At 41.6% G+C, this 27,537-nt stretch overlaps 1 protein-coding gene across 4 annotated transcripts in view; it reads left to right on the top strand.

The window, feature by feature from the left end:
* Positions 1-27,537, top strand: part of LIN54 (lin-54 DREAM MuvB core complex component) — a 68,259-nt gene that overhangs the window by 27,802 nt on the left and 12,920 nt on the right. For all 4 annotated transcript variants that reach the window (XM_080675134.1, XM_080675136.1, XM_080675137.1 and 1 more), the window contains exons 5-10: positions 15,951-16,167; positions 20,159-20,223; positions 21,006-21,203; positions 23,132-23,223; positions 26,509-26,580; positions 27,383-27,485. In XM_080675134.1, the coding sequence (XP_080531260.1) occupies positions 15,951-16,167; positions 20,159-20,223; positions 21,006-21,203; positions 23,132-23,223; positions 26,509-26,580; positions 27,383-27,485 (747 nt within the window). The remainder of the gene's footprint in view (positions 1-15,950; positions 16,168-20,158; positions 20,224-21,005; positions 21,204-23,131; positions 23,224-26,508; positions 26,581-27,382; positions 27,486-27,537) is intronic.

The raw sequence follows: 27,537 nt of genomic DNA on the forward strand, positions 1-27,537 counted from the left end.
GAGCCACACGGGGTGGGCTGTTTCTTCATTCTTATCCCTTTCCCCCCATTCTGCTTTTGACTTATAATTGGAAGGAAGATTAGAAGAAAAAGGACCAAGTTTTATATGACTAGGACTATTGTATTGTAATACAGCTGTCAGTGCCCTCTTGTGACAGGTGTCCAAGTATGGATTTTTAGAGTTGTGCATTTAGGAAGGTTTTTGGAGACTCCTGTAGGTATGTCCTCATTGTCAAGTTCTCTGTTGTGGTGTGATGCACACACCAGATACCTTTGACAAACTCCTCCTGGCCCTCTCTTATCTCCTGAAGTCCACGCTACAGCCTGTTACTGCTGTGTTCCCTTACTTCAGAAGGCATATTTTTGGCTCATCAAGATTCTTTAGCCCTTCTGCAACATCTTTTATTTGGCTAATGGGAAACCTATAGAATAGTGATAGAAGTGCAGCTTTCCTAACTGCTGTCCTGTATATCCTTGTTCTACCTTTTAAAGAAAATTATCCCTTTGGCCCTACCCAATGTGGCTCAGTTGGTTGGGCATCTTCCGGTACACCAGGAGGTTGCCGATTGGATTCCCAGTCAAGGGCATATGCCTGTGTTGTAGGCTTGATCCCCAGTGGGGGGTATGCAGGAGGCAGCTGATGGATGTGCTCTCACAGTGATATTTCTCTCCCCCTTTCCCTTTATCTCTCTCTAAAAATCAATGAAGTAGTCTAAAAATATTTTTTTCTTTTGTACTCAGTTTTGAAGGCAAGAACTTTGGTGATCTGGTGTTAATATTTGTACCCCAAAACCTGGATTCACTAAGAATGAGAGAACTCATGGATAGGGACAATAAGGTGGTGATTGTGGGGGTCTGTAGGTGGGTGGGTGGAGGTGGAGGAGAGTATAGGGGGGATAAATGGTGATGAAAAAATAGGAAAAAAAGAACTAAATAGATGTTTGATAAGTGACATGAGAAGATCACTACTGATCAGAGTATAAATTAGTATAAAAATTAATTGGTTCTGTTTTTAGTTCTGTGGAGTTTGCTAGTGGACCCATTGAAGGACTTTTTCACCTCTGGTAATTGTATTTATCTTATTTTTATTTGAATCTTTATATCTTATAGTTTCTGTCTCGATGTTATCTTCTTTCCCACTAGGTTTTTTAATATTTTAAAGTCCTTACCTGATGGTTGCAACATCTAGTTCATTTCTGAGTCTGCCTTTCATTTTATTATTAGAATAACTATCTGGTGTCTTTTTTGTTATTGTTGTTTTTTAAAGTATGTGTTTTTTTTTTATTTCAGAGAGAGAAAGGGAGAGGGAGAGAGAAACATCAATAATGAGAATCATCAATCAGCTGCCTCCTGCACACACCCTACTGGGGATCGAGCCGAAACCCCGGCATGTGCTCTGACTAGGAATCAAACTGTGACCCTGGTTCATGGGTCGAAGCTCAACCACTGAGCCACACCAGCAGGCTGGGTGTTTGTTTGTTTTTTAATTTTTGCATTTTTATGCTTATACACATCTGGGATGGGGAAACCGTATTCTATTCATAAAGGTAGGTGATTTAGCACAAAGAGTGAAGCTGGGCTGTTGATTTATATAAAATCTGATCTAAAGGCTTCAGGATAGTTGAACTTTTGGATAACTGAAGTTCAAGAAAAGTAAAGGTTACTTGGGATGGTGAACACACAATACAATATATACATATGATGTATTATAGAATTGTACGTCTGAAACCCAAATAATTATATTAACCAATGTCACCCCAATAAAGTCAGTAAAAAAAATTCCTAGTTATTAGAGGGGGGAAAATAAAAGAAAGGTAAAGGTTCACAGAGCTTGGGTTCTGGATAATTAGATCAAAGAAGCAATGGTCAGAAATCTCGAAACACTTTTTTCTCATAAATTTGGTCTTGAGAGTTAGTAAATATTCTTAAAATGTAAGGCCTGTCACACTTTATGTGATGTTGATGGCTACTTTTTCTTTTCCCACTTAATGTATTTCTTTTTTTTATTTTATTTTTCAATTATAGTTTATATTAAATATTTTATATTAGTTTCAGATTAATTTTTTCTTTAATGTTTTAATAATGGACATGAATACATCTTCCAAATGTCCTATTCATTACTTTTGAGAGTCTATGCAAGTTACCCTGGACATTCTTCAATTCACTTCATATACACCTTTTTTCAGTTCTGCTTTCCTACCCAGGGAAGTGAGTACTCCTTTTTTGGGGGGTGGGGGTGAGTAGGCTTTTATTTGGCAAGCAAATCTTTCTTGTTTGCTCTGTCTGTGTAAATAGTTGAATCACCACATAGTTATTTAGAATGCAGAATGTACTCAACTCCCATGTGAGGAATTTCAGAGCATAAGCTATGTGCAGATGGTTTAAGAAAAGTTCCTTACTTTTCTAATTTCTATAACTTTTTGAACTTTTCCTACTTCTAGGTCTTCTAGCTTGAGTAGAATTCTATGTTGCTTTTGTAATTAAATGCTAGATTCAACATGTTACTATAGTTGCTTTATCATTTATCTGTCCATTCCTCTATCCATTAATGCGTTTTTAAAATGCGTTTCAAAGTAAGTTGCACAAATTCATTATACTCCTCCCCAGATTTTTCATCTAGCATACCATTAGCAGGAATTCACTGTTTGGAGTTTTTTTCTTTTGAGGTAAATTTATGTATACATACTGCAATATCCAAATCCTAAAAGTATCATTGGATGAATTCAGATAAAATGCAGACATCTATGATAGTCAAAGATAAAAAACCTTATGCCCTGGCCAGTGTGCTCAGTGGTTAGAGCGTTGGCCCACACACAGAAGGGTTGTGGGTTAAATTCCTGGTCAAGGGCACATACCCAGGTTCGGATCCCTGGCCCCGGATAGGGCAAATGTGGGAGGCAACCAATCAGTTCTCTCTCTCTCTCTCTCTCTCTCTCTCTCTCTCTCTCTCTCTCTCTCTCCCCCCCCCCTTCTTCCCTTCCACTCTCTCTAAAAATCAATGGGAAATATCCTAAACAAGGCACCTATCATTTGATAGGTTTTGATAACAAGCCTTTTTGACATATTTCTTAGAAATTAAAAAATGAGATTATTAAAACTTGCTTATAGTTCAGATAGATTCTAATTTTTTCTCTCTATTAAATTAGAGGATTTAAGTGAGTTTCAGATCATTAAAAATAATTTTTTATGGTAGAATATAATGGGATTTTTGGTAAAAATTCAAAAGGAAACAAAAGTATTAATGTGTAAATATTTGTGAAAATATTTTTCAGCATTTATATTTATAAAAATACTAGATGGCCCGGTGCATGAAATTCATGCACGAGGGGGGGAGTGTCCCTCAGCCCGGCCTGCACCCTCTCCAATCTGGGACCCCTCGGGGGATGTCCGACTGCTGGTTTAGGCCCGATCCTGCAAACCAGCAATCAGACATCCCTCTCCCAATCCGGGACCGCTGGCTCCTAACCACTCGCCCGCCTGCCTGCCTGATCGCCCCTAACCGCCTCTGCCTGATTGCCCCCAACTGCTCCCCTGCTGGCCTGATCGCCCCCAACTGCTCTCCCCTGCTGGCCTAATCACCCTCTAACCACTCCCCTGCCCAGGCTGATTGCCGCCTAATTACTCCCCTGCTGGCCTGATCGCCCCCAACTACCCTCCCTTGCTGGCCTGTTCACCCCCAACTGCTCTCCCCTGCCGGCCTGATGGCCCCCTAATTGCCCTCGCCTGCCGGCTTGATCACCCTCTAACTGCTCTCCCTGCTGGCCTGATCGCCCCCTAACTGCCCTCCCCTGCTGGCCTGATTGCCCCCTAACTGCTCTCCCCTGCCGGTCTGATCACCCCCTAACTGCTCTCCTCTGCCAGCCTGATCGCCCCTAACTGCCCTCCCTTGCTGACCTGATCACCCCAACTGCCCGCCCCTGTCGGCATGATCACCCAACTGCCCTCCCCTGCCGGCCTGATTGCCCCCTGTTTGTCAAAATCTATGGAGGTGTAAGAGGGAAGTGTGACAAAGGAATCAAATAATTATACAAACATGTAAAATTGCAAAGGCAAGAAAAGACATGTGATGGCACAAGATCCTATATAAGGGGATTCAACCACAGTTGGGATGAGTTGAGCAAGCATCCCTGAGCTAAAGTTTTGTGTAGATTTGAATTAGAGTGGATGTCAGCCACAAGAGTAAAGGACTAGCAGTGAAATAGGTAAGATGTACACATGGAACAGTAAAACAGCCTCTCTGATTAGAATTAATAATGCTTTGGAGGGAGTGGAAAGTGTATAAAGAGAGAGTTAGATTATGAGAATTTTTTAAAAATATATTTTATTGACTTCAGAGAGGAAAGGGAGAGGGGGAGAGAGAGAGATAGAAATATCAATGAAGAGAGAGAATCAGTGATCGGCTGCCTCCTGCACATCCCCTACTGGGGATTGAGTCTGCAACCCGGGCATTTGCCCTTAACTAAGGTATTACAAATGTGTGGACACTATTTTTTTAACATACCCATAATCCTCTATGCCTTTAAATACCTACTTAATTCACATTTCACCAATTATCTTTTTTTTTTAATTTATTAATTTTTTTGTTTTTGTTTTGTTTTTTTAAAGAGGAAAAAAAATGACAGTTCTGATTTCCAAAGCTGACTCTTGCTTATACTTGCTAATTACTTTTTTTTTTTTAATATATTTTATTGATTTTTTACAGAGAGGAAGGAAGAGGGATAGATAGTCAGAAACATCGATGAGAGAGAAACATCTATCAGTTGCCTCTTGCACACCTCCTACTGGGGATGTGCCCGCAACCAAGTTACATGCCCTTGACCGGAATCGAACCTGGGACCTTTCAGTCCGCAGGCTGACGCTCTATCCACTGAGCCAAACCGGTTTTGGCATTGCTAATTACTTTTATTCCACATCTGAATACACTTTCAAAACATGTTATAATCCTAAGCTTACAACATTTTGTTATTGAGATTACATTTTATTTTTCATTATTATTTAAAAATTTTTGTTGATTTTTAGAGAGAGAGGAAGGGAGAGGGAGAAAGAGAAACATACATCGATGTTTTGGCTGCCTCCTGCACACCCCCTACTGGGAATCTAGCCCACAACCTGAGCATGTGCCCTGACCAGGAATCCAATCTGCGACCTCTTGGTGCATGGGATGATGCTGATACGGAAAAATTGGACTGGAACGCGTGGTGTTCCTCTGGGCAGGATGATTCCCAGGCTCTTATCCAGTGGATTCGAAGAATGAAATCACGGACGAAAGATGGTATAGTAAAAAGTGGAAATTTATTGAGAAATAAGCACAGACTCCCACATGGGGAGGGGGAAAGAGTCCTGTGTTTTTGTTTTTTGTTTTTTGTTTGTTAATCCTCACCAACGGATATTTTTCCATTAATTTTTAGAGAGCGTGGAAGGTAGAGGGGGAGAGAAAGAGGGAGAAACATCGATGTGAGAGAGACACATTGATTGGCTACCTCCCGCAACTGGGGCCAGGGATCAAGTCTGCAACTGAGATATGAGGTATGTGCCCTTGACCAGAATTGAACCTGCAATTCTTTGGTCCACAGGGCAATGCTCTATCCACTGAGCCAAACTGGCTAGGGCCATCTTTTTTTTTTTTTTTGTACACTATGTTTGAATTTGGGATTTAGATAAATTTGTGAATGATTAATATTTCTTAGTTTCTTCATCTTCCTGTTTTTCTTTTCCCAACCCTTTTGTTTTAACAAAGTTGGGCCCAGCTGGCATGGCTCAGTGGTTGAGAGTCAGCCTATGAACCTGGAGGTCACAGTTCGATTCCCAGTCAGGGCACAAGCCCAGGTTGCAGGCTCAATCCCCAATAGGGGGCATGCAGAAGGCAGCCAATTAATGATTCTCTCTCATCATTGATGTTTCTCTCTCTCTTTCTTTCTTCTCTGAAATCAATAAAAATATATTTAAAAAAAGAAAAAGAAAAGTTGGGTTGTTTATATCCTGTAGTTTTTCATAGTCGGTTTTGCTGGTTGCATTCCTGTGATGCCATTTAGTTTCTAGAAATTCTGGAGTGGAACCTAGACGGCTCCTGTATCTTTACTGTGATTTTTGCAGATATTTTCTCTGGCTTTCCTTTTTATTCTCTTAACAGTGTCTTTTAAGAGCAGAATTTTAACTTTAATAATGTTTGACTTTTCAGTGTTTTTCTTTCATAGTTTGTGCTGTTGGTATTCTATCTAAAAAATCATCACCAAACCCAAGGAAAACTAAATTTTCTCGTTACCTTGTAAGAGTTTTAAGTCTATAATGCTGATGTGAAAGGTGTAAGATCTGTGTTGAAATTCAGTTCTTTGCATGTGGATGTCCTGTTTTTCCAGCACCATTTGTTGCAAAAACTATCTTTTCTCCATTGAATTGCCTTTGCTCCTCTGACAGATAACAGTTGACTATATTTGCGTGTGTCTATTTCTGTGTTCTCCTGTTTCATTAGTCATTTTTACTCACTGAGAATTTAACTGAATAAAAGATCTCACTAGATTTATATTGCAAAAAATTATTCATATCTTTGTGTCTTTTGGACTCCTCTTCTGTGAACTCTGATACCCATTAAGTGGTTTGTCCTTTTTTCCTAGTGAACTATAAAAAAAGTCCACAGCATATTAAGGTAATTAATCCTTTCTTATTAATGTGGTTATAAACATTTTCCCCAGTTAACTTTGTCTTTTTTTTCTTGCAGAAATTTTGTGCATATAAAATTACTCAAAATATTGCATGGTGGTATCTTTATGTATGAATTTTGAATTTTTGAGCTATGCTTAGACAAGTTTTTTTTTTTAATCCAATATTTTATTTTAAAGTATTCATCCAAAATCATTATTTAGTGCCCTAACCAGGTTGCTCAGTTGGTTACAGTGTCATCCCTTGCACCGAGAGGTCACCAGTTCTGTTCCCAGTCAGGTGCATTGCAGGATCATTCCCCAATAGGATGTGCAGGAGGCAGCCAATCGATGTTTCTTTCTCCTTTTCCCTTTCTCTCTCTCTAAAAAAAAAAAAATCAATAAAAACATTTTTAAAATAAGAGAAAATTTATCAGTTTTAAAAATAAATAAAAATTAAAAATGTTTTTTTTAAATGTTATGTATACTTCTATTCAGTTTACTAACTGATTAAAAAATACTTTCATGTTTCTTAGAGGCAGATGTGTAACTTTAGTTGTTTACAATTCTTGATGCTATTAACTTTAATAATGATACAAATAGCATCTCACATTAATTGAGCATTATAATATGTGATGAGTTCTTATTTGTAGTTTATATAATTTAATTTATTTAACCATTACAAAAATCCTTTGAAAAAGTACCATTTTATATTTTCAAATGAGAAAACTTAGACACAGAAAAGTTAGTTGCACAAGGTTACACACCTAGGAAATGAAACCTAGATTGAAAACCAGGAACTCTGGATTTTTTATTTTGGCTTTACAGAACTAGCTTGTTGCAGATTCATTCCACCAAGAACAACTACAAATCAAAATAAAATATATTTTAAAAATCTGTTTGGCATATGAGACCTACCAAGGGAGCCAAGAAATCAGAAGCCACCATCCTGAAGTAAAGGGACGCCTAGGGAAGTCTGCCTTAGGTGTGCCCTGACCAGACAGTGAACATGTGACTTCTCAGTGCATGGGACAACGGTCAGCTAACTGAGCCACAGGCAGACCAGGCAACCAGACCAAATTATTCAAAACCAAGAGATCTAGGTGATGGAAATATCAGACTCACTCTGTAAAAATAACAGATTAATATGTTCGGAAAATTTTTTTAAAAGATGAAAAACTTCAGCAGAGAATTAGAAACTATGAAAAGGAGTCATGAATATTTTTATGATGAATGGTGTATATTTCCAAACTTAAAATTTTCATTCTTTTTTTTATATATTTTATTGATTTTTTACAGAGAGAGGGATAGAGAGTTAGAAACATCGATGAGAGAGAAACATCAATCAGCTGCCTCCTGCACATACTGGGGATGTGTCTACAATCAAGGTACATGCCCTTGACTGGAATAGAACCTGGGACCCTTCAGTCCATAGGCTGACGCTCTATCCACTGAGCCAAACCGGTTAGGGCAAAATTTTCATTCTTAATGGAGATTTAAGAATTTAGCAGATGAGTTTATCAGCAAATTAGATAGATACAGATTAGATTTTTTTTTTTTTTGAGAAAGTAAATGGAGAGAATTTCTCATCAGCTGACTTGTACTTAAGGAAAGAACAGAAAGGGTAAATTTGTGGGGTATATATAAATGTCTTGTGGAATTTAAGTTATATGTAGAATTAAATTACTTAAAAGCACAAAGATGGGGCAAGAGTAAATGGTGTTAGTGTTACATGGTTCTTTCATTGTCTGGACCATGTGTAAAGTAAACTTAATCCCTACAGGGTAATCTCTGGAATAACCACTAAAAGAATAGTGACATAATACTATTTAATAAATAGGTAATATGCAAATTGACCATCACTCCAACACACAAGATGGCCGCCCCCATGTGGTCAAAGATGGCCGCCCCCATGTGGACACAAGGTGGCAAGCAGGGGAGGGCAGTTGGAAGGGACAAGTTCTGCAGGGGAAGGCAGTTGGGGGCCACCAGGCCAGCAGGGGAGGGCAGTTAGGGGTGACCAGGCTGGCAGAGGAGGGCAGTTAGGGGCAATTGGGCTGGCAGGGGAGGGCAGTTAGGGGTGACCAGGCTGGCAAGGGAGGGAAGTTATGGGCAATCGGGCTGGCAGGGGAGTGGTTAGGGGGTGATCAGGCTGGCAGGCAGAAGCGGTTAGGGGCAATCAGGCAGGCAGGCAGGCAAGCGGTTGGAAGCCAGCAGTCCTGGATTTTGGGAGGGATGTCCCACTGCCCTTTTAGGCCCAATCGGATCGGGCCTAAATGGGCAGTCAGACATTCCTCGAGGGGTCCCAGATTGGGGAGCGTGCAGGCTGGGCTGAGGGACACCCCCCCTTCTGTGCACGAATTTCGTGTACCGGGCCTCTAATGTATAAATAACAAGTTAATACAGTGGAGAAATGAAGTGATCAAATATTTAACCAAAAAGAAGGCAAGAAAGAGAAAAAAGAACAGAAGAGAATATGTGGTTCAAATAGAAAGAAGTACATTGGTAGATTTAAGTTCAAATACTTAATTAACTATGTTAGATGTAAACAGATAGATACTCATTAAAATTTTAGAAAAATCTGATTATTTTAAACTAGAGGCCTGTTGCACAAAGAGATTAGGCCTTCCTTCCCTTGGCATCCAGCACTAGTTTTCTTCCGGCACCCGGGACCCAGGCCTTCGCTCCGGCTGGAGTCTGCCATCTTCGTCTTCGCTGCAGACTCTCGCCGGAGTCTGTCATCTTCATCTTCGCTGCAGACCCTGGAGTCTGCAGTCTTGTCTGTGCTGCGGCACTCCGCTCCTATACATTCCTTCACCCCCACCCTCCGTCTCATAGCAGGTGTCCTGCCCCGCCTGGCCACTCTGTGCCTGGAGCAGCTGGGCGGCCACCATCTTTGGCCTTCTACTTTGCATACTCACTCTGATTGGCTGTGGGCGTAGTGGAGGTACGGTCAATTTACATGTTTGTCTATTATTAGGTAAGATAGGTATAGGCTGTGTTGGAGGATGGCTTGGCCAGCTAATTGAGTAGCTAAGAAGCTGGGATTTTTGAATTGTTCCAGCTAGTTTTTCTCCCTATAACTGTTCCTGTTAATTGATACATCTGTACTGTGCACTGTGAGAATGTTAGATCTCTTCTTGAGATAGCACAAAGGCAATTTTCTGACACTGCAGTGTTGTCTGTGGCACCATTGGATGTGAACCTTCAGCTTAACTCTTCTACACTGAGGGACCAGAGCTGGCCTGGGGCCTGGTTTAGGCTTTGGTGACCTTGTCTCATAGGTATGATGGGTCTAATTATATGGAACAGATACCCAATTACTTAAAAAAAGACCCAATTATATACAGTTTATAAGAGTTGTAGCTTGAAATTTAGGATTTGAAAAGTTGAAAGTAGAAACCAAGATGGCGGCATAAGGTATACACCTGTACGTGCTGCCTCTCACAACCACACCAAAACTGCAACTAAAAGACAAAACGTCTATCACCCAGAAACACGGGAAAGTTGGCTGAGTAGAAGTTCTACAACTAGAAGTAAAGAAAAAAGAGCATTGAGACGTGCACAAGCGCGGAAAAGCTGAGGTACGCAGGCGCGCGAATGAGGCTGGTGGTTGGCGACTGGGTGCGCTGTTTCTTTCAACCCGAAGGGAGACACAGTTCCCCATTACTCTGAACTTCAGTTTTCGGCAAGACTCTGGGGACCCAGACCCCTACGGGGAAAAGCTGGACTGTCTGCCATCGGGTTGGAAAGTGAGGGTGGCTTTCTTGCAGAGCTGCGTGCAAGAATCATTGTTTACTGTGCTGAGGCATGGGACGTGGGGACTTGGAAACGCGGAGACGCAGAGACAGCTGACCGGCAGCCATCACTGTTTGCCATGCCCTAGTGACTCCCTGAGACCCCGCCGCATCCAATTTACAAACCCACCCAAACCCTGTGCAGCAGCTTTTGCATATAAATGGCCTGCCCTATCGCAGCTTAACCTAACAAACTGCAGCTCTGGTCAGACCAGGAGAAATCTGCAGACCTCACTGTAGCTCCTGCTGGGTGGCCTCAGACAGTAGCTTACCTGCATGCCATTGGAGATCCAGAAGCCAGTGTACCTAATTGTCAGTGTGAGACGACACCAGATTTCAACTTCTCACATCCATAAGTGACACATTCAAGAGGCAGACTCAGTGAGCACCAAAGCCCCACTGAAACAAGTCCTGCCTTATAAGGGTGTCTCCAGCACAGCAGTTCTTGCATTACAGACACAGTGGGTCCTCACAGCCAATTGACCTGGAGGTAAATTCCTCCCAGTATACCAACAGCAATCAAGGCTTAACTACAACAAGACTGTGCACTCAGCCTACAAAGGGGTGCACCAAGAGTATCCACCTCAGGTGATTGGGAAGGCTGAACCACTGGACCCTATAGGTCACCTATCACACAAAGCCACCCCATCAACACAGGGAAGCAGCCAGAATGTGGAGACAAAGAAACATGTCACGAATGAAAGAAATGGAGGAAAGCAAACTACTGGACATAAGAGTTCAAAACCACATTTGTAAGTTTACTCAAGAATCTGCTAAAAACCTCTGAGGAACTTAGTGAGACCTTTAAAGATCTTAATGAGAATGCCAAAAAAATGGAAAAGGACCAGTCAGAAATTAAGCATACACTGTCTGAAATAAAGAATATGCAGAAATTCAACAGTAGATCAAAGGACCCCAAGAATCAAACCAAAGATTTGAAACATGAGGAAACAAAAAACACCCAACCAGAAAAACAAAAAGAAAAAAGAATCCAAAAATATGAAGATAGTGTAAGGAGCCTCTGGGACAATTTTCAGCATACCAACATCCGAATTATTGGGGTGCCAGAAGAAGAGAGAGCGCAGAATATTGAAAACCTATTAGAAGAAATAATGACAGAAAACTTTCCCTACCTGGTGAAAGAAATAGACTTACAAGTCCAGGAAGTGCAGAGAACCCCAAACAAGAGGAATCCAAAGAGGACCACACCAAGACACATCATAATTAAAATGCCAAGGGCAAAGGACAAAGAGAAAATCTTGAAGGCAGCAAGAGAAAAACAGTTAGTTATCTACAAGGGAGTACCCATATGACTGTCAGCTGATTTCTCAACAGAAAATATGCAGGCCAGAAGGGAGTGGCAAGAAATTTTCAAAGTGATGAACAGCAAGAACATACAACCAAGATTACTCTACCCAGCAAAACTATCATTCAGAATTGAAGGTCAGATAAAGAGCTTCACAGACAAGAAAAAGCTAAAGGAGTTCAGCACCACCAAACCAGGATTATATGAAATGCTGAAGGGTATTCTTTAAGAAGAGGAGGAAGAAGAAAAAGGTAAAGATAAAAATTATGAACAACAAAATGACAACAAATACATACCTATCAACAAGATAATCTAAAAATCAAGTGAATAAAAAAATCTGATGAACAGAATAAACTGATGAATATAATAGAATCAGGGACATAGAAAGGGAGTGGACTGACAATTCTCGGGGGAAACGGGGTGTGAGGGGTGCGGGAAGAGATTGGACAAAAATTTTACACCTGTGGATGAAGACAGTGGCAGGGGGTTAAGGGGGTGGGTTGGGGAATCAGGTGGAGGGGAGCTATGGGGGAAAAAAAAGGAACACCTGTAATAATATGAACAATAAAGACTTATTTAAAAAAAAAAAAAAGAAAAGTTGAAAATAGTCAGAAAAAGGTACACAGTACTGTGTAAGTTTAACTAAACCCTGTACTTGTGCCATGCTATGTCTAGCTTCTAAAGTGGTTGCTAGATATAAATTAGATAATCTTACTTAAGGTTTTTTTTATTTTTAAACTAGAAGCCTAATGCATGAAGATTCATGCAAGAATAGGCCTTCCTTCCCCTGGCTGCCAGCACCTGGCGGGCTCGCTCCGGCAGCCTGTGCAGCAGCGGGGGCGGTGGCAAGCCCTGCGTGCTCTGGTGCTGCTTCCTCCTCACCCTCCTTCTCAGGAGAGTTCCTCTGTGGAGCGCTGGCGCTCCTGGGGAGGCGCGGAGGGGAAAAGGTAGGGGGAGCGAGGCAAGCAGGAAGAACTGAGAGGTTGGGTGCGCTATTTCGTTTCACTTTCCCATTGTGAAAGTGGGATGCAACTGGTCCCCTTCCTCATTCTCTTCCTCCTCCGCCCTCTGCCTCCTGCCCGCCTGCCTCCCCTCTTGATTTGGCAGGATAGGAAGGAGGGAGATCTGATCATTTGGGTTACTGTGTAGGTGGCCTCTTTTATCTATTCAAAACAAAGCTGAGCCACCTGCCGCTGTCGCCATGGCCGCCACCATCACCCCTTGGCTGGCCTGGGGCGCGCTAACTGTGCACTGAGCGAGCTTCTGTGCGTGTCTCTGCCCGCGGGACTGCTCCAATGCTAGGGTTTTGTTTACCAGAGCAGCGGGGCAGAGGTAGGGTAGAGGGAGACGCCAGATACCAGGAGCTACGACCTCAGGCACCAGAGGGCTGCCTCTGAAGTCTGGGGCTGGGCCACAGGGAGTCTGCAGGACAGTTGACAGGTGTGGAGCACGGCAGGGAGGCCCTGAGGAGGCGCGCTGCTGAGTGGCCCGGAGCAGCCGGACGACGGGGCCGCTGCCATCTTTGTTGGATTAATTTGCATACTCACTCCTGATTGGCTGTGTCGCAAAGTGATGGTCAATTTACATATTTATCTTGTATTAGGATAGACATATTTTTATTAATTTCAGAGAGGAAGGGAGAGGGAGAGAGAGATAGAAACATCAATGATGAGAGAGAATCATTGATTGGCTGCCTCCTGCATGCCCTACACTGGAGATCAAGCCCAAACCCGGGCATGTGCCTTGACCAGGAATCGAATCATGACCTTCTGGTTCACAGGTCGATGCTCAACCACTGAGCCATGCCAGCCAGACTACAGTTGTGGTTTTTTTTTTTAAATACTGTCTTGTGTACATATGATATTATTAATACACTTAACTGTTAAGTTTGAGGCACCTTGTTGCTTAAGGTAGTATTCCCCACCCACCCACCCCCATTTTGAGCTGATAGAGCAAGGATAGAGTATGTCTTACACCATTGTACATATTTGTCTTACAGGTTGCTTGATTTTTTAGTAGCTTCCATATGTACACATTTTATCCCTTAAGCTTTATATTTTCATTTACTTACTGACTGTTATGGCTATTATCTCTCATCTTTATTTTAAATCTGCTTTGTGGTACCTCCGCCTAATGGTAACATGTGAATTATTTGATGCTGAAATAATCTTTGACTGTCACCTGTAGAGTTTCCAAACTAAATGACATTCTCTTTTTTTTTAATTTCCTAGGCTTTTAAAGAAATGTTCAAATTCTTCAGAATTATTTTTTATAAATTATTATTCATATAATGAATATAAGTCTCCATCATGTTAATTACCCTTTTGCATAAGGGATTTTTGAAGAATAGGTGGGGATGTAATTTACACTATTAAAAGAGAAACCTTCAAATTAACCATCACTCTGCTATGCCTAGCCACACCCACCAGCCAATCAGGAGCAAGTATGCAAATTAACCCAACCAATTGGCGGCCGGCCACGGAACTGGAGCAAACAGGAGGCTTGGGTTGCCCTGGCAATGGAGGAAGCCAAGCTTCCTGGCTGCCTGGCCTCTGCTCAAGGCTACAAAGTTTCAATTATAGAAGATAAATAAATCCCAACAAAAAATGGTGGCAGCCACGGAGCTGGAGCAAGCAGGAGGCTTGGGTTGCCCCCGGCAATGGAGGAAGCCAAGCTTCCCGCCCGCCCTGGCTGGCCCTGGCCTCTGCTCAAGGCTACAAAGTTTCAATTATAGAAGATAAATAAATCCTAGATACTTGCTTCCAGCCGGCCCTGGCCTCTGCTCAAGGAGGCGCTGGAAAAAAAAAAAAAAAGAACAAAAGGAGGGGCTGGGACCTTGGGTCACCAGGAGGCGGGGGTGATCAGGCCAGGATGGGACAGCAGGGGCCGTTGGGATAAGCAGACCAGCAGGGGTCCAGTTGTGGGTGAGCAGGCCGTCAGTGGGGGTCAGTTGGAGGTGATCAGGCAGCGGGGGGGGGGGGGGGGGCAGTTGAGCAGGCCAGCAGGAGGGGAGGTGGGGGCAAGCAGGCCAGCAGCGGGGGCAGTTGGGGGTGATCAGGCTGGCGGGGGAATTTGGGGGCGAGCAGGCTGGCAGGCAGAGTGGTAATGATTAAGAGCAGGCTGGCGGCAGGGGGCAGTTGGGGGCGAGCAGGCTGGCAGGCAGAGTGGTTCGGGGCAATCAGGCAGGCAGACAGGCAGGTGAGCGGCTGGAGCCAGCAGTTCCAGATTGTGAGAGGGATGTCCGACTGCTGGTTTAGGCCTGATCCCTGTAAACCGGCAGTAGAACATCCTTCGAGGGGTCCCAGATTGGAGAGGGTGCAGGCTGGGCTGAGGAACACCGTCCCTCCCTCCCGTGCACGAATTTTGTGCACCAGGCCACTAGTTCTTTATAAAATAATTCTACAGAAGTAGTTGGAGAATCTTGTCAGGACCTTTGCTTTGTATGACAGTCTATTATATATTGGCTAAACAACATTGATTGGAGAAACTTAAAAGACGTTAGTTTTCTTCTGCCTCTAATGTTTCACTTAGCTTTTTAGGAAGTCACATTGCTTTTTGTCAAACTGAAGGAGAAAATTAAAAATGATTATATTGACTCATATCTGAACCACCCACCCAAAATTAGTTTCTCTAGACAACCAAAGTTGGTGTAATTATGTATTAAATTTGGAGTCCTACCCATATGTTAGTAGGTACATTTGTATCTGTGGAATGTTCTAAGCCTTTCAGAAATGACTAGACTTAAAGAGGGCTTTCTTTTGGATTTCTTTTTCCTTTAGAACATGGGAAAATGAAATTTGTCAGTTAATTTGGTGGGTAGTGATAAAGCCAAGTATCTTTATCCTTTTTTCTTGTGTTGAATATGGAGCTTAATTCTTGGAGTTTTATAATAATCTTTTTCTTATACATTTTACCTGATATGAACAAAATTGTATAACTTTTTGTAATTTAAGTAATAACTTTTTCATAGCAAGTTATCTGACCTGGATTTTCAAGGAAGGTAACGATTAAGAGATGGAAGACAAAAGTCATTAATTGTGGTATCACTCCTGTATTCATTACTGTTCTTTTCATTTCTCTTTGAACAGGTTGTCCTTTCAACAGTGTTTGATGAACTACAGGAACATGCTTTTACTTGAGTGATTGTCTTACATTAAAAGGTGTAGTAAAGTTAAATACCAGATTAATGATAACCATATTGTATTTTTAATAGGCAGTGAAATCAGCTGTGCAGACCATCACTGTTGGAGGTGTGAGCACATCACAATTTAAGACAATTATTCCTCTGGCAACTGCTCCAAATGTCCAGCAGATCCAAGTGCCTGGAAGCAAGTTTCATTATGTCCGACTTGTTACTGCCACAACAGCCAGTAGCTCAACCCAGCCAGTTAGTCAGAATCCCAGTACAAACACTCAGCCTCTTCAGCAAGGTTAGTAATCGTTTTTTAAAATAGTAATTAATGCTAATGCTTTGAACATTATTAAAAAACATCAGTCCTTTTCTTGCTGATCTGATTAATTATGGCATTTCAGCTGACAGTTTGAATTAGGAAGCAGTGAAATAGAATCAGTTGTATATGACTATAGTATTTCATTCTGCTAGAAGTTGGTACACAGTGTGCTATGCTACCAGATAATCATAATTACTCATCAGTTTGCAGTTGGCCATTTTATTGTTAGTTTAAAAGCCTACCACTTATGCCAGTTAGATAAATTTAGATGGAACCAAATTATTTATCTTATTTCTAAACTATGAAGATGTTTGATACAGTTTGCATCAGTTGAAATGATCAGTAGGCAAGGTATAAATGATAAGTAAAAATGTATGTCACTTTCATTCTTATTTTGAATCTGTAATTGCTAATAAAAAGTCATTAAAATATGTTTATATTTTGCTCAGTTGTATTTTTTTCTGGAGGGTATTCCTGTTTATAGTCCTTCCATTTTCTGTTTGTGTTTAATATTTTCTGTCACCCGAAATACAGACCCGCACACATAACCTTTCTCCATATTTAACTACTTAAAAATTGAATGGTGTGAAAGGATTAGGACAGTTTATAGCTCAATATGTCTTTCCAAGGGCTTGATTTCCTAAGAGTGATTTATCTATGCAAAAGAGAATTGGGCTCAACTTGTACATTTTCCCACCAAAGCCATACAAAAACCAGTATTCAACGGCTGCATACTGTTAATTGTTGGCTGGATGGCAGACAGCACTGTAGAAAGACCAAAAGAGTGCTTGTTCAACCTTTTTAGAATATAATCTCCTACCATCTTGGTGAAGGAGGAAATCAGTTTAAGAAATTAAAGCCTTAAGAACTTGGAGGTATGGTTCCTGAAGTTTGCAAGGGGCTTTTTTAAAAGGATTGTTCAGAATTCCTGTTAAAAACAAAAAGATTATGTCAGCTTCTATGAAAACTGCAGTAGAAACAAGACTGCTCTAAAGTTAAAGAGAAGGAGAGATGGGGACTGCTCACTTAGGTATAGAACATTAATATGACCCCCCTCCCTAGGTAATTTAGAAGTGTTCTGTTTTCTTCATTCCCCAGCTTTCAGTTAAAATGCAGAATGCAGATGCCAAGCTAATGGAAACCTAGAGTTCCCAAAGTTTCTAGTTCTGTGTGTGCTCAAGCACAGGGACAATTATCCTTTCTTTATTCTCCAAATAAGAATCGTCAGAGTTTCACACCTCTTCCTCATTATTTCACAGACCACTAGGAACTTCTTGCGTTCTTTTAGTTGTTGGATTCGCTTCAGAATTGCTGCTCTGTGTGCAAGTGGTATAGGGAGCCCACTCTTCTGTGTCCCAAGCATGAATTCAGGCTTTTAATTCCTTATAGTATTGCTGAGACCAGTCAACAGTGGTTATTACAATTTTACTAAAAGATAAAGTAACCGAGGATAATCAAAAAGAACGGGAAACTTTCAAATCAGGTATCATGTCACTGCTCCTATAATTCATGGTCATACACTCTTTGTATAGCAACTTTATTGAGATACTAGAGGCCTGATGCACAAAATTCTTCATGCAAGAGTAGGCCTGCCTTCCACCGGCTGCTGGCCCCAGCTTCGTCCGGAAGGTCGTCCAGTCTAATTAGTATATTACGCTTTTATTATTATAGATAATTCATATCTACTTTAAAATTCATCCTTGCTAAGCATACCGTGTAGTGGTTTTTTTGTATATTCAGAGAGATGCAGTCATCATCATTAACTGTCTTCCTTCCCCCTTCTCCCTGGTTTGCCACCTTGCTGCAGGGGCCTGCTCCCTTTTAGGTCTGAGTTCTCTAATGTTCTTCCAGGACTCTCAACTTTTCCTCTTCAGCCATCAATCCTCCCAACCTTTCTATCAAAGGAAGTCTTTTTTTCTTTTCCTTTTACAGTTCAGAGCAGTTTAGATCCCATTATCTCAACTTCCCTTTCAGACCAGGCTAGATCATTTGCATAAGTAAAAACCGAAGGGCTGTTCTTTCTATCTTTCTAAATCCCTTTTTAGACTATGGAAGTGGTGATAGTAGCACACATTGTATTTCTTTAGGTCCAGCTCCAGTCCTGGACCTAATAGGTATAGTGCCAGTCCTAAATTTTATCATAGCATTTCTCTATGTCAGGTTTCATTTTCCTTTTAAATCAGCTCATCCTTGTATTTTTAGTTTTAATAGCTGTCATTTTCCCAGTCACTTGAAAGCTTAGCAAAGACTTTTCTTCCCTTATACCTGCAATTCTACCATCCAGATTGTGGATAATTCATGTCCTTTCACCTCTGTCATGTCTCTGCAGCTGTTCTCTTCTTTCCATTCCCAGCACTGTCACCCCAGATTAGACCCTCATTTGTTGCATTCTTTTTAACTTTTCTTGTTTTTTTGCAACTCCATTCTGTTTTACGCATTGCTTTCAAATACAGTTTCTTTTTGTGCTATTCCAAATAGTATTTCTGTATTACTTCAGAATTCTTAGAAACTTCTCATTGCCTACTGAATTAAAAATAGACTTCTACCTTAACATTCAAGGTCTTCAAAATGGCTGCAATCTGCCTTTTTGCTTGTGCTTGCCTACTTTAACCCTCGGTTCCAACCAAACTGGTCTGTTCACTAACATTTTTGTGAAATGCTTTGCAGCTTCCCAGCATCGAGCCTCCACTTCTCATGCCTCTGTCCCTGCATGGAATGTCCTCCTCCAGGCTGTGTGCCCTCTCTGCAACCTGTCCACTGGTCAGGACCTGTCTCAGGACACTGTGTCCTCAATGCATTCTTTCCATACTCCCATCCTCTGCCAATCACATGTATGTTCTGTCTCATTTGAATTCCCACAGCACTTCCTTTTTTAACAGGATTTATTTTATTTGGATATTGTCTAATCTGCTCTACTTAATGTAATATCTTTGAGCAGGTGTCTTGTACTTTAGTTTTCCTGGGATGCTGTCCACAATGCCATTTATATAGTAGTAATGTTTGTAGTAATAACAACAATAACAATAATGGCATCTAACATTTATTAAGCACTTAACTATTTGTTGGACAATATTTTCATAAATTTTTATGAGTTAACATATTTAATCTTTATACCTTTTAAAGGAGTTACTATCTGCATATTGTAGATGGAGATGCAGACAAAGAGAGTTTAAGTAGTTGGAAAGAAGCAGAATTGGGATTTGAATCTCCAGGGTCAGATGACCTATGAGCCCACACATATTCTTTTTTTAAAACCTATTTTTAAAAAATATTTTTTTATTGATTTCAGAGAGGAAGGGAGAGGGAGAGCGAGATAGAAACATCAGTGATGAGAGAGAATCGTTGATTGGCTGCCTCCTGCATGCTCCCTACTGGGTATTGAGCCCGCAACCCGGGCTTGCTTCACATGCCATGCCCTTGACTGGAATTGAACCTGGGACCCTTTAGTCCGCAGGCCAGATGCTCTATCCACTGAACCAAACCAGCTAGGTTGCCCACACATACTGTATTCTTAACCTTCATGCTATACTACCTTCTAGTAGATACTTTGTAGATAATGACTTATACAAGAATGATATTTTCTTTGGTTTGAATACAAACACAGCAATTAGAAATAGTACAGAATAGCACTGTTACCCAAGCTCCTGAATGGCAGGTATTTATGTAACGTTTCATCTGACTGTATTTAGTAGTGAATGTATAAATCATCTGCATACACATTGAAGTATTTTTAAAAGAATGTTTTAAATGAGAAACATTCCCTCATAAAGTGACTATAGCTACCTGGTAGATGGGTTAAGGAATTTTGATAAAAGTTTCTTGGTAGATGGTTTAGGATTGCTCCAAATAAGCAGGTTGGAATTCTTTAAGCTCTTTCACGAGGCTATCTTGAGAGAGCTAAGTACCTTAAATGTTTTAAATATTATTGTATGGAAGTAAATTGTCCACTTTTCCCCCCTTTTTAAAAAAGCAAAGCCCGTGGTTAGCACCACTCCAGTGCGGATGTCAGTTCCACTTACACAGACTGTCAAACAAGTGAGTATCACATAACTTCTTTTCTCTGTATCTCCCAAACAGACAATTTACTTTTAACCTTGAAAGTTAAGATATTTTTAAAAAATTAAGCTTTGGCCAGTTTTATTAAAGAAAAATTTTGCCTGACTTACTTTTTACCAGTCTGTGCTGGCATGCTTTTAATGACAGCAGAATCACCTGGATTAATGATAGCAGTGTGCATAATCTTCACATGCTGTGCCCAGTTCAGTGTCATTGCCACTGTAGTAATGGACACCAGGCTTGGCCAACATGGCGTAGCACTCTATTTCAGATTTCCTAAGGCTGGACAGTTGCTGGCGAGGGTGACCAGTTTTACTTTGCTTGTCTGATCATTTTTAGAGGCTGCTTCTTCCCAGTTTTCATAACAAGTTATAGCCTAGAGTTGATTGACTCCAGCCACTTTAAAAAATATATACATAGATATTTTATTGATTTCAAAGAGGAAGGGAGAGGGAGAAAGAGAAACATCAATGATGAGAAAGAATCATTGATCAGCTGCCTCCTGCATTCCCCCCACCGGGAATTGAGCCCGCATTCCGGGCATATGCCCTGACCAGGAATCAAACCTTAACCTCCTGGTTCATAGGTCGACACTCAATCATCAAGTCACACTGGCTGGGCAGCTTTTTAATCTTCTTCGCAGCCACCATCTTCATGCCTTACCCATGGGTGAAAGTTAAGATTTAAGTATAAGAGATGTATACTGAATTGGAAAATTATAAAATTTATTTTTGTAATTATTTGATCTTTCTTTTTTTTAGGTTGTTCCAAAACCAATTAATCCAACTTCACAAATCGTTACTACTAGCCAGCCACAGCAACGGCTCATCATGCCTGCCACCCCACTGCCACAGATCCAGCCAAACCTCACTAACCTGCCGCCAGGCACGGTGCTGGCACCGGCTCCGGGGACGGGGAATGTGGGTTACGCAGTGCTTCCAGCTCAGTATGTTACTCAGGTATGAGGCAAAAATGAAGTCATTGCATTTCCTGAAGGATATTAGGTCTAAGATGTCTAGCGTTGTCACATTCTGAAAATGACTCAAACCATCTAACTTAGTATTAAAATAGCTCTTTCCAAAATCTTGAAATGTTAATGAAAACTTCTGAGTTTATTTTTGTGTATTCTTAGCATTGAGAAATATAAAGCACAAGTCAAATATATAAGTCAATTTGGAGCTGAGAGCAGGTTGATGAGAAGGCAAGATCATCTATACTAATAAAAGGGTAATATGCTAATTAGACCAGGTCAACTGGACGTCCAACTTCCTTCCGGACAAAGCCACAGTGGCAGGGGCTGAGACAGAGGCAGTTAGGGGGCGGCCAGGCCAGCAGGTGAGCAGTTAGGGCATGGCCAGGCTGGCAGCGGGGCAGTTAGGGGGCAGCCAGGCCAGCAGGTGAGCAGTTAGGGCATGGCCAGGCTGGCAGCAGGGCAGTTAGGGGGCAGCCAGGCCAGCAGGGGGGCAGTTAGGAGGTGACCAGGCTGGCAGGGGACCAGTTAGGGGGTAACCAGACTGGCAGGGGACCAGTTAGGGGGTGATCAGGCTGGCAAGGAGAGGCAGTTAGGTGCGATCAGGCAGGCAGGTGAGTGGTTAGGAGCCAGTGGCCCTGGATTGCAAGAGGGATGTCTGACTGCTGGCTTAGGCTCCATCCCGCAGCGGTAGTTGGACATCCCCCAAGGGGTCACGGATTGGAGAGGGTGCAGGCCAGGCTGAGGCCCCCCCCCCCCAGCTCCTGCCCTAATTTTGTGCACCGGGCCTCTAGTATAGATATAAGAGAAAATAAGATGAAGTTAAAATTATCAGAGTCCAAATGAATTCAGAAAGGACTGTGACCCTAATAAAGCTCTTCTTCACCTATGAATATAATGCTACTGACTTGTTCTTGGAAAATAGACTATTAGATGGATTTCCAGGTGACATGTCTTGAGTGATCTGTCCAGACTCATTTGGTCAATCTTTAGATCAAAGCCACAGATTATCCAGTTGGCTGGCTTGGATTAGGAGTGCTGCTTCTAGGAAGCAGAAGGTTTCTTTTTCATGTCAGAGTCAATCAAATTTGCTCAGTCTGTATTGTTCAGTGGTTGAGCATTGACCCATGAACCAAGAGGTCACTGGTTCCATTCCTGGTCAGGACACACGCCCGGGTTTTGGGCTTGATCCTCAGAAGGGCCTGTGCAGGAGGCAGCCAGTCAATGTTTCTCTCTCATCAAAGTCTTTCTCTCTCTATTCTTCTCCCTTCCTCTCCCTCTAAAATCAATAAAAACAATTTATAAAGTTAAGAATCAAGCAAATTAGTACCATGTTCTAAGCTGTTGAATTGTTGATTTATTCAGCTTATAAGAGGAGAAACAGAAACCTATCTGTACTTTAATGAAATGTACTTTGGAGTATGGTATGTGGCTGCTAATTTTAAAATACCATTAATGTTCAATATTTTTATCATTAGCATCTCTTTTATGTTTAGAAATCAGTGTAAATAGAAACTTAATTATTGTGCATGTAACTTCTCATTTTCTATAACTTGCAATGTGATGAATGATCAATATAGTAAGTTTTATTTACAAGTAGATACATTGCATTTTTCTAGCCATTACACGAGATTACAGTACTTTTAGGGAATTTTCTAATTCTAATAAGATACTCCTCTATGAAAAAATTTATTATATTTGTACCATGTTGTACTTTTAAATGTTCACATTGTTCTTACCTCTAATATTAGTTTGGATCTTTAGAAAAGCTGCCTTGAGGTAGTATGTTTGCATGAGATTTTTCATTCTATTTTTTCTGTTTTAATAAATGAATTTGTGCTTCTCACTGATAATTATATCTGCAAATATTGTCCATTTTTATAAATATGGTCTAAAATTATCTTTCTTTACATGTAGCTACAGCAGTCTTCATATGTGTCTATAGCAAGCAACTCTAACTTTACTGGTACATCAGGTGTCCAGACCCAGGCAAGGCTTCCATTCAATGGGTGAGTATTTGGAAAATATGTAAGTTAAATTGTTGGATCAGGTTAAATGCAGCATCAAATATATATATTTCAAAATACATTTATTTTATTTTTTTCCCCTTAAAGCTATGTGAGATAGTCAAAAGAACTCCCAAATATCTTATTTGAGGGCCATCCCTTGAGATGCCTATTCTAGTTTTGTCATAGCCAACACTGTATCAGTACCAACCCAAGGGTTCCTTCCCTCCCCCAGAGGCCCTGCACCTTCACCATCATTCCCACAAATTGTCTTGCCACCAAGTGTGAATAATGGTATTTTTACTTCTCCTCCCTTACAAACCAAGCTTTCTGCTCAGGATGAGTTTCCAGCTGAGTCTGGAGGCCTCTGGAGTTTTCCAGGCATGGTGTCGGGGAAGTGAAGGGGGGCGTTCTTGGTGATATGTGGGTGGACTTTTTAAATTTTAAGAATCATGTATTTATTTTCATGTATTAAATATACTAGAGGCCCGGTGCACGAAATTCGTGCACGGGGGTGTGTGTCCCTCAGCCCAGCCTGCACCCTCTCCAATCTGGGATCCCTCGAGGGATGTCTGGTGGGATCGGGCCTAAACGGGCAGTCGGACATCCCTCTCACAATCCAGGACTGCTGGCTCCCAACTGCTCGCCTGCCTGCCTTCCTGATTGCCCCTAACCGCTTCTGCCTGCCAGCCTGATCACCCCCTAACTACTCCCCTGCCAGCGTGTTTGATGCCTAACTGCTCCCCTGCCTGCCTGTTTGCACCTAACTGCCCTCCCCTGCAGGCCTGGTCACCCCTAACTGCCCTTCCCTGCAGGCCTGGTCCCCCTCAACTGCTCTCCCCTGCAGGCCTGGGTCCTTCCCAACTGCCTTTCCCTACAGGCCTGGTTGCCCCCAAGTTCCCTCCTCTGCCTGCTTGGTCACCCCTAACTGCCCTCCCCTGCAGGCTTGATTGCCCCCAATTGCCCTCCCTTGGAGACCTGGTCCCTCCCAACTGCCCTCCCTTGCTGGTCATCTTGTGGTGGCCATCTTGTGTCCACATGGGGTCAGGATCTTTGACCACATGGGGGCAGCCATCTTGTGTGTTGGAGTGATGGTCAATCTGCATATTACTCTTTTATTAGATAGGATAGAGGCCTGGTACATGGGTGGGGGCCAGCTGGTTTGCCCTGAAGGGTGTCCCGGATCAGGGTGGGGGTTCCCTTGGGGCGTGGAGTGGCCTGGGCGAGGGGCCTGTGGTGGTTTGCAGGCCGGTCACATCCCCCTGGCGACCCAAGTGGAGGCCCTGGTATCTGGGGTTTATTTATCTTCTACAATTGAAACTTTGTAGCCTGGAGCAGAGCCAAGCCTTCTGCTTGCTCCGTGGCGGCAGCCATTTCTGTTGGGATTTATGTATCTTCTATAATTGAAACTTTGTAGCCTTAAGCAGAAGCCTGGGCCGGCCAGGGTGTGCGGAAAGCTTGGCTTCCTCCATTGCTGCGGGAACCCTAGCCTGCTCTTTCCAGCTCCGTGGCTGCCGCCATTTCTGTTTGGGTTTATGTATCTTCTATCATTGAAACTTTGTAGCCTTGAGTGGAGGCCTAGGCCCGCAAGGGCAGGCGGAAAGTTTGGCTTCCTCCATTGCCGGGGAAACCCAAGCCTCCTTCTGTTCTCTGTGGCCGTAGCCATCTTGGTTGGGTTTATTTGCATATTCACTCCTGATTGGCTGGTGGGAGTGGCTTGTGGGTGTAGCGGAGTGATGGTTAATTTGCATATTACTCTTTTATTAGATAGGATTAGTAGCTCATCAAAAAAAAAAAAAGAGAGAGAGAGAGAAGTCCCAACTTTCTTTTTCTTGGATATACTAATTTTTCTACATGCTTTATTCTTTTTTTTTTTTAAATATATTTTATTGATTTTTTACAGAGAGGAAGGGAGAAGGATAGAGAGCTAGAAATATCGATGAGAGAGAAACATTGATCCGCTGCCTCCTGCACACCTCCCACTGGGGACGTGCCCGCAACCAAGGCACATGCCCCTGACTGGAATCGAACCCGGGACCTTTCAGTCTGCAGGCTGATGCTCTATGCACTGAGCCAAACTGGTCAGGGCTACATGCTTTATTCTTTCTCTGTCCTCCCTCTTTTCTCCTTTTCCCATCCTGAATATATTTTTTAAAGGATATTGGTTTTTAAATTGTTATGTTGGGTCCTTGCTTTTTTTTTTTTTTTTTAATCTGTTGTTTGTTGCCTTTGCAGTGTTGGATGGAACTAGTCTACCTCTCCCTCCCCTCCAAAATTCCAACCCCACGCACTGTTTTCTACTCACTACCTTTTATAATTAAGTCTGAAAAGTTTTGGGACCATTTAAACTTTAGTTCTCTGAAGGAAGAGTATTTTTTGTGGAATGTTCTGTAGAAGTTATTGATAATGTCCTATTTTTTTAAAAATATATTTTATTGATTTTTTACAGAGAGGAAGGGAGAGGGATAGAGAGTCAGAAACATCGATGAGAGAGAAACATCAATCAGCTGCCTCCCGCACACCCCCGACTGGGGATGCGCCCGCAACCAAGGTACATGACCCTGACCAGAATCGAACCCGGGACATTTCAGTCCACAGGCCGACACTGTATCCATTGAGCCAAACTGGTTTCAACCTATTTTTTATTTTTTTTTAGGATTTTTTTATTGACTTTGAGAGAGAGAGGAAGGGAGAAGAGAGAGAGAAACAGTGATGTGAGAGTGCACACCCCCCCATTGGGGATCGAGCCTGCAACTTGGGCATGTGCCCTGACCAGGAATCAAACTGGCAACCTTTTGGTGCACAGGGATCATGCCCAACCAATTGAGCCACACCGGCCAGGGCTGATAATATCCCCCACCCCACCTCATATCTTGACTCTCTGCCTGTTTTCATGTTACAACTTGCTTTTGAACTTAATGTGAATGGAACAACATAGCAAACTTTTATTAGAGACTAGAGGCCTGGTGCATGAAATTTGTACACGGGTAGGGTCCTTAGGTCTGGCTGGCGATCAGGGCCAATTAGGGGCCTTTCAGCTGCCAGCTGGGGCCTTTCTTCATTCTGCACTGCCCCTTAGTGGTCAGTGCACATCATAGCGAGCAGTCGAACTCCCAATCTCCCAGTCAAACTCCCGAGGGGACAATTTGCATATTAGGCGTTTATATATATAGATTTATACATTTGTTAAAGCTTTGTCTTAGGAGGAATTTACAGGTCAGGGACTTTACTAATTTTGAATACTTTTAACTGATTAAAATGTGTATCTTTTTGTGTGTGTCTGTATAGTATAATCCCATCAGAATCTGCCAGTCGGCCCAGAAAGCCCTGTAATTGTACAAAATCGCTGTGTTTGAAATTGTAAGTCTTTTTGCTACTGTTTCCTCATTTGATATACCTAAAAATGCTCTTAAAAATAAATGTAGTTAACTAAAATTTCTTTATAGACCAATTCCACAAGTCTAAGTAATTTAAAGAAACAAGTGTGAATGTTTGAGAGTATGATAGTGTGAAAATACTGTTTCATTCATTCAGAAAAAAATAATTGTAGGGTCTTTACCATAGATGAGGCACAGGAGTAGGAGTTAGGGAAACAGCAGCAGGAGAGAGACATAGTCTCTGTCCTCATTAATAATAAATTTGATCTTATTTATGATCTTGGTCATTTGGTCTCTTGAATGAGGTGATACTCTGAGTAGTTTTAAAATTATTGGATGGTTAATTTGCTTATTAGTACTGAACTAAGAGATTTGACATGAAACAATTAAATGAAAAGCATTGGTCATGTGGGAGTTTAGAATCCAAAGAAGCATGGCCGTAGTTCAAGCAAGCAGGTTCCACTAACAGAATATAACCCATATTTCTCCTTTTTTGTGATTTTGAAATAACTTACTTAGGGGGCACACAAAATCATGTAGCTCTAGTGTTGACAGCTGTTACTACTGGAACTAAGTTTCTAAAGTAAAATTCTAGGAGCCAGTGACTTTAATTTTGAGCTTTATCATGTAGTTGATAATATATGTTAACTCTAACTAGGTAGCTCTGACTACATTTCTAAAATGTTTTATCATGTATATAATGCTATTAAATCAGATAATTTATAGTTTTATTTATTTTAATAATGACTTTTTCAATATAACTTACACCAACTTTTATATTCCAGATATTGTGATTGCTTTGCAAATGGTGAATTTTGCAACAACTGCAATTGTACTAATTGTTATAATAATTTGGAACATGAAAATGAAAGACAAAAAGCAATAAAGGTGATTATTTTTTATTTCATTTAACAAAAATTTTAGTTTTCACCTGTTTTAT

Source organism: Plecotus auritus, assembly GCF_963455305.1.
Source record: "Plecotus auritus genome assembly, chromosome: 1".
In the NCBI taxonomy this organism is placed as follows: Eukaryota; Metazoa; Chordata; class Mammalia; order Chiroptera; family Vespertilionidae; genus Plecotus; species Plecotus auritus.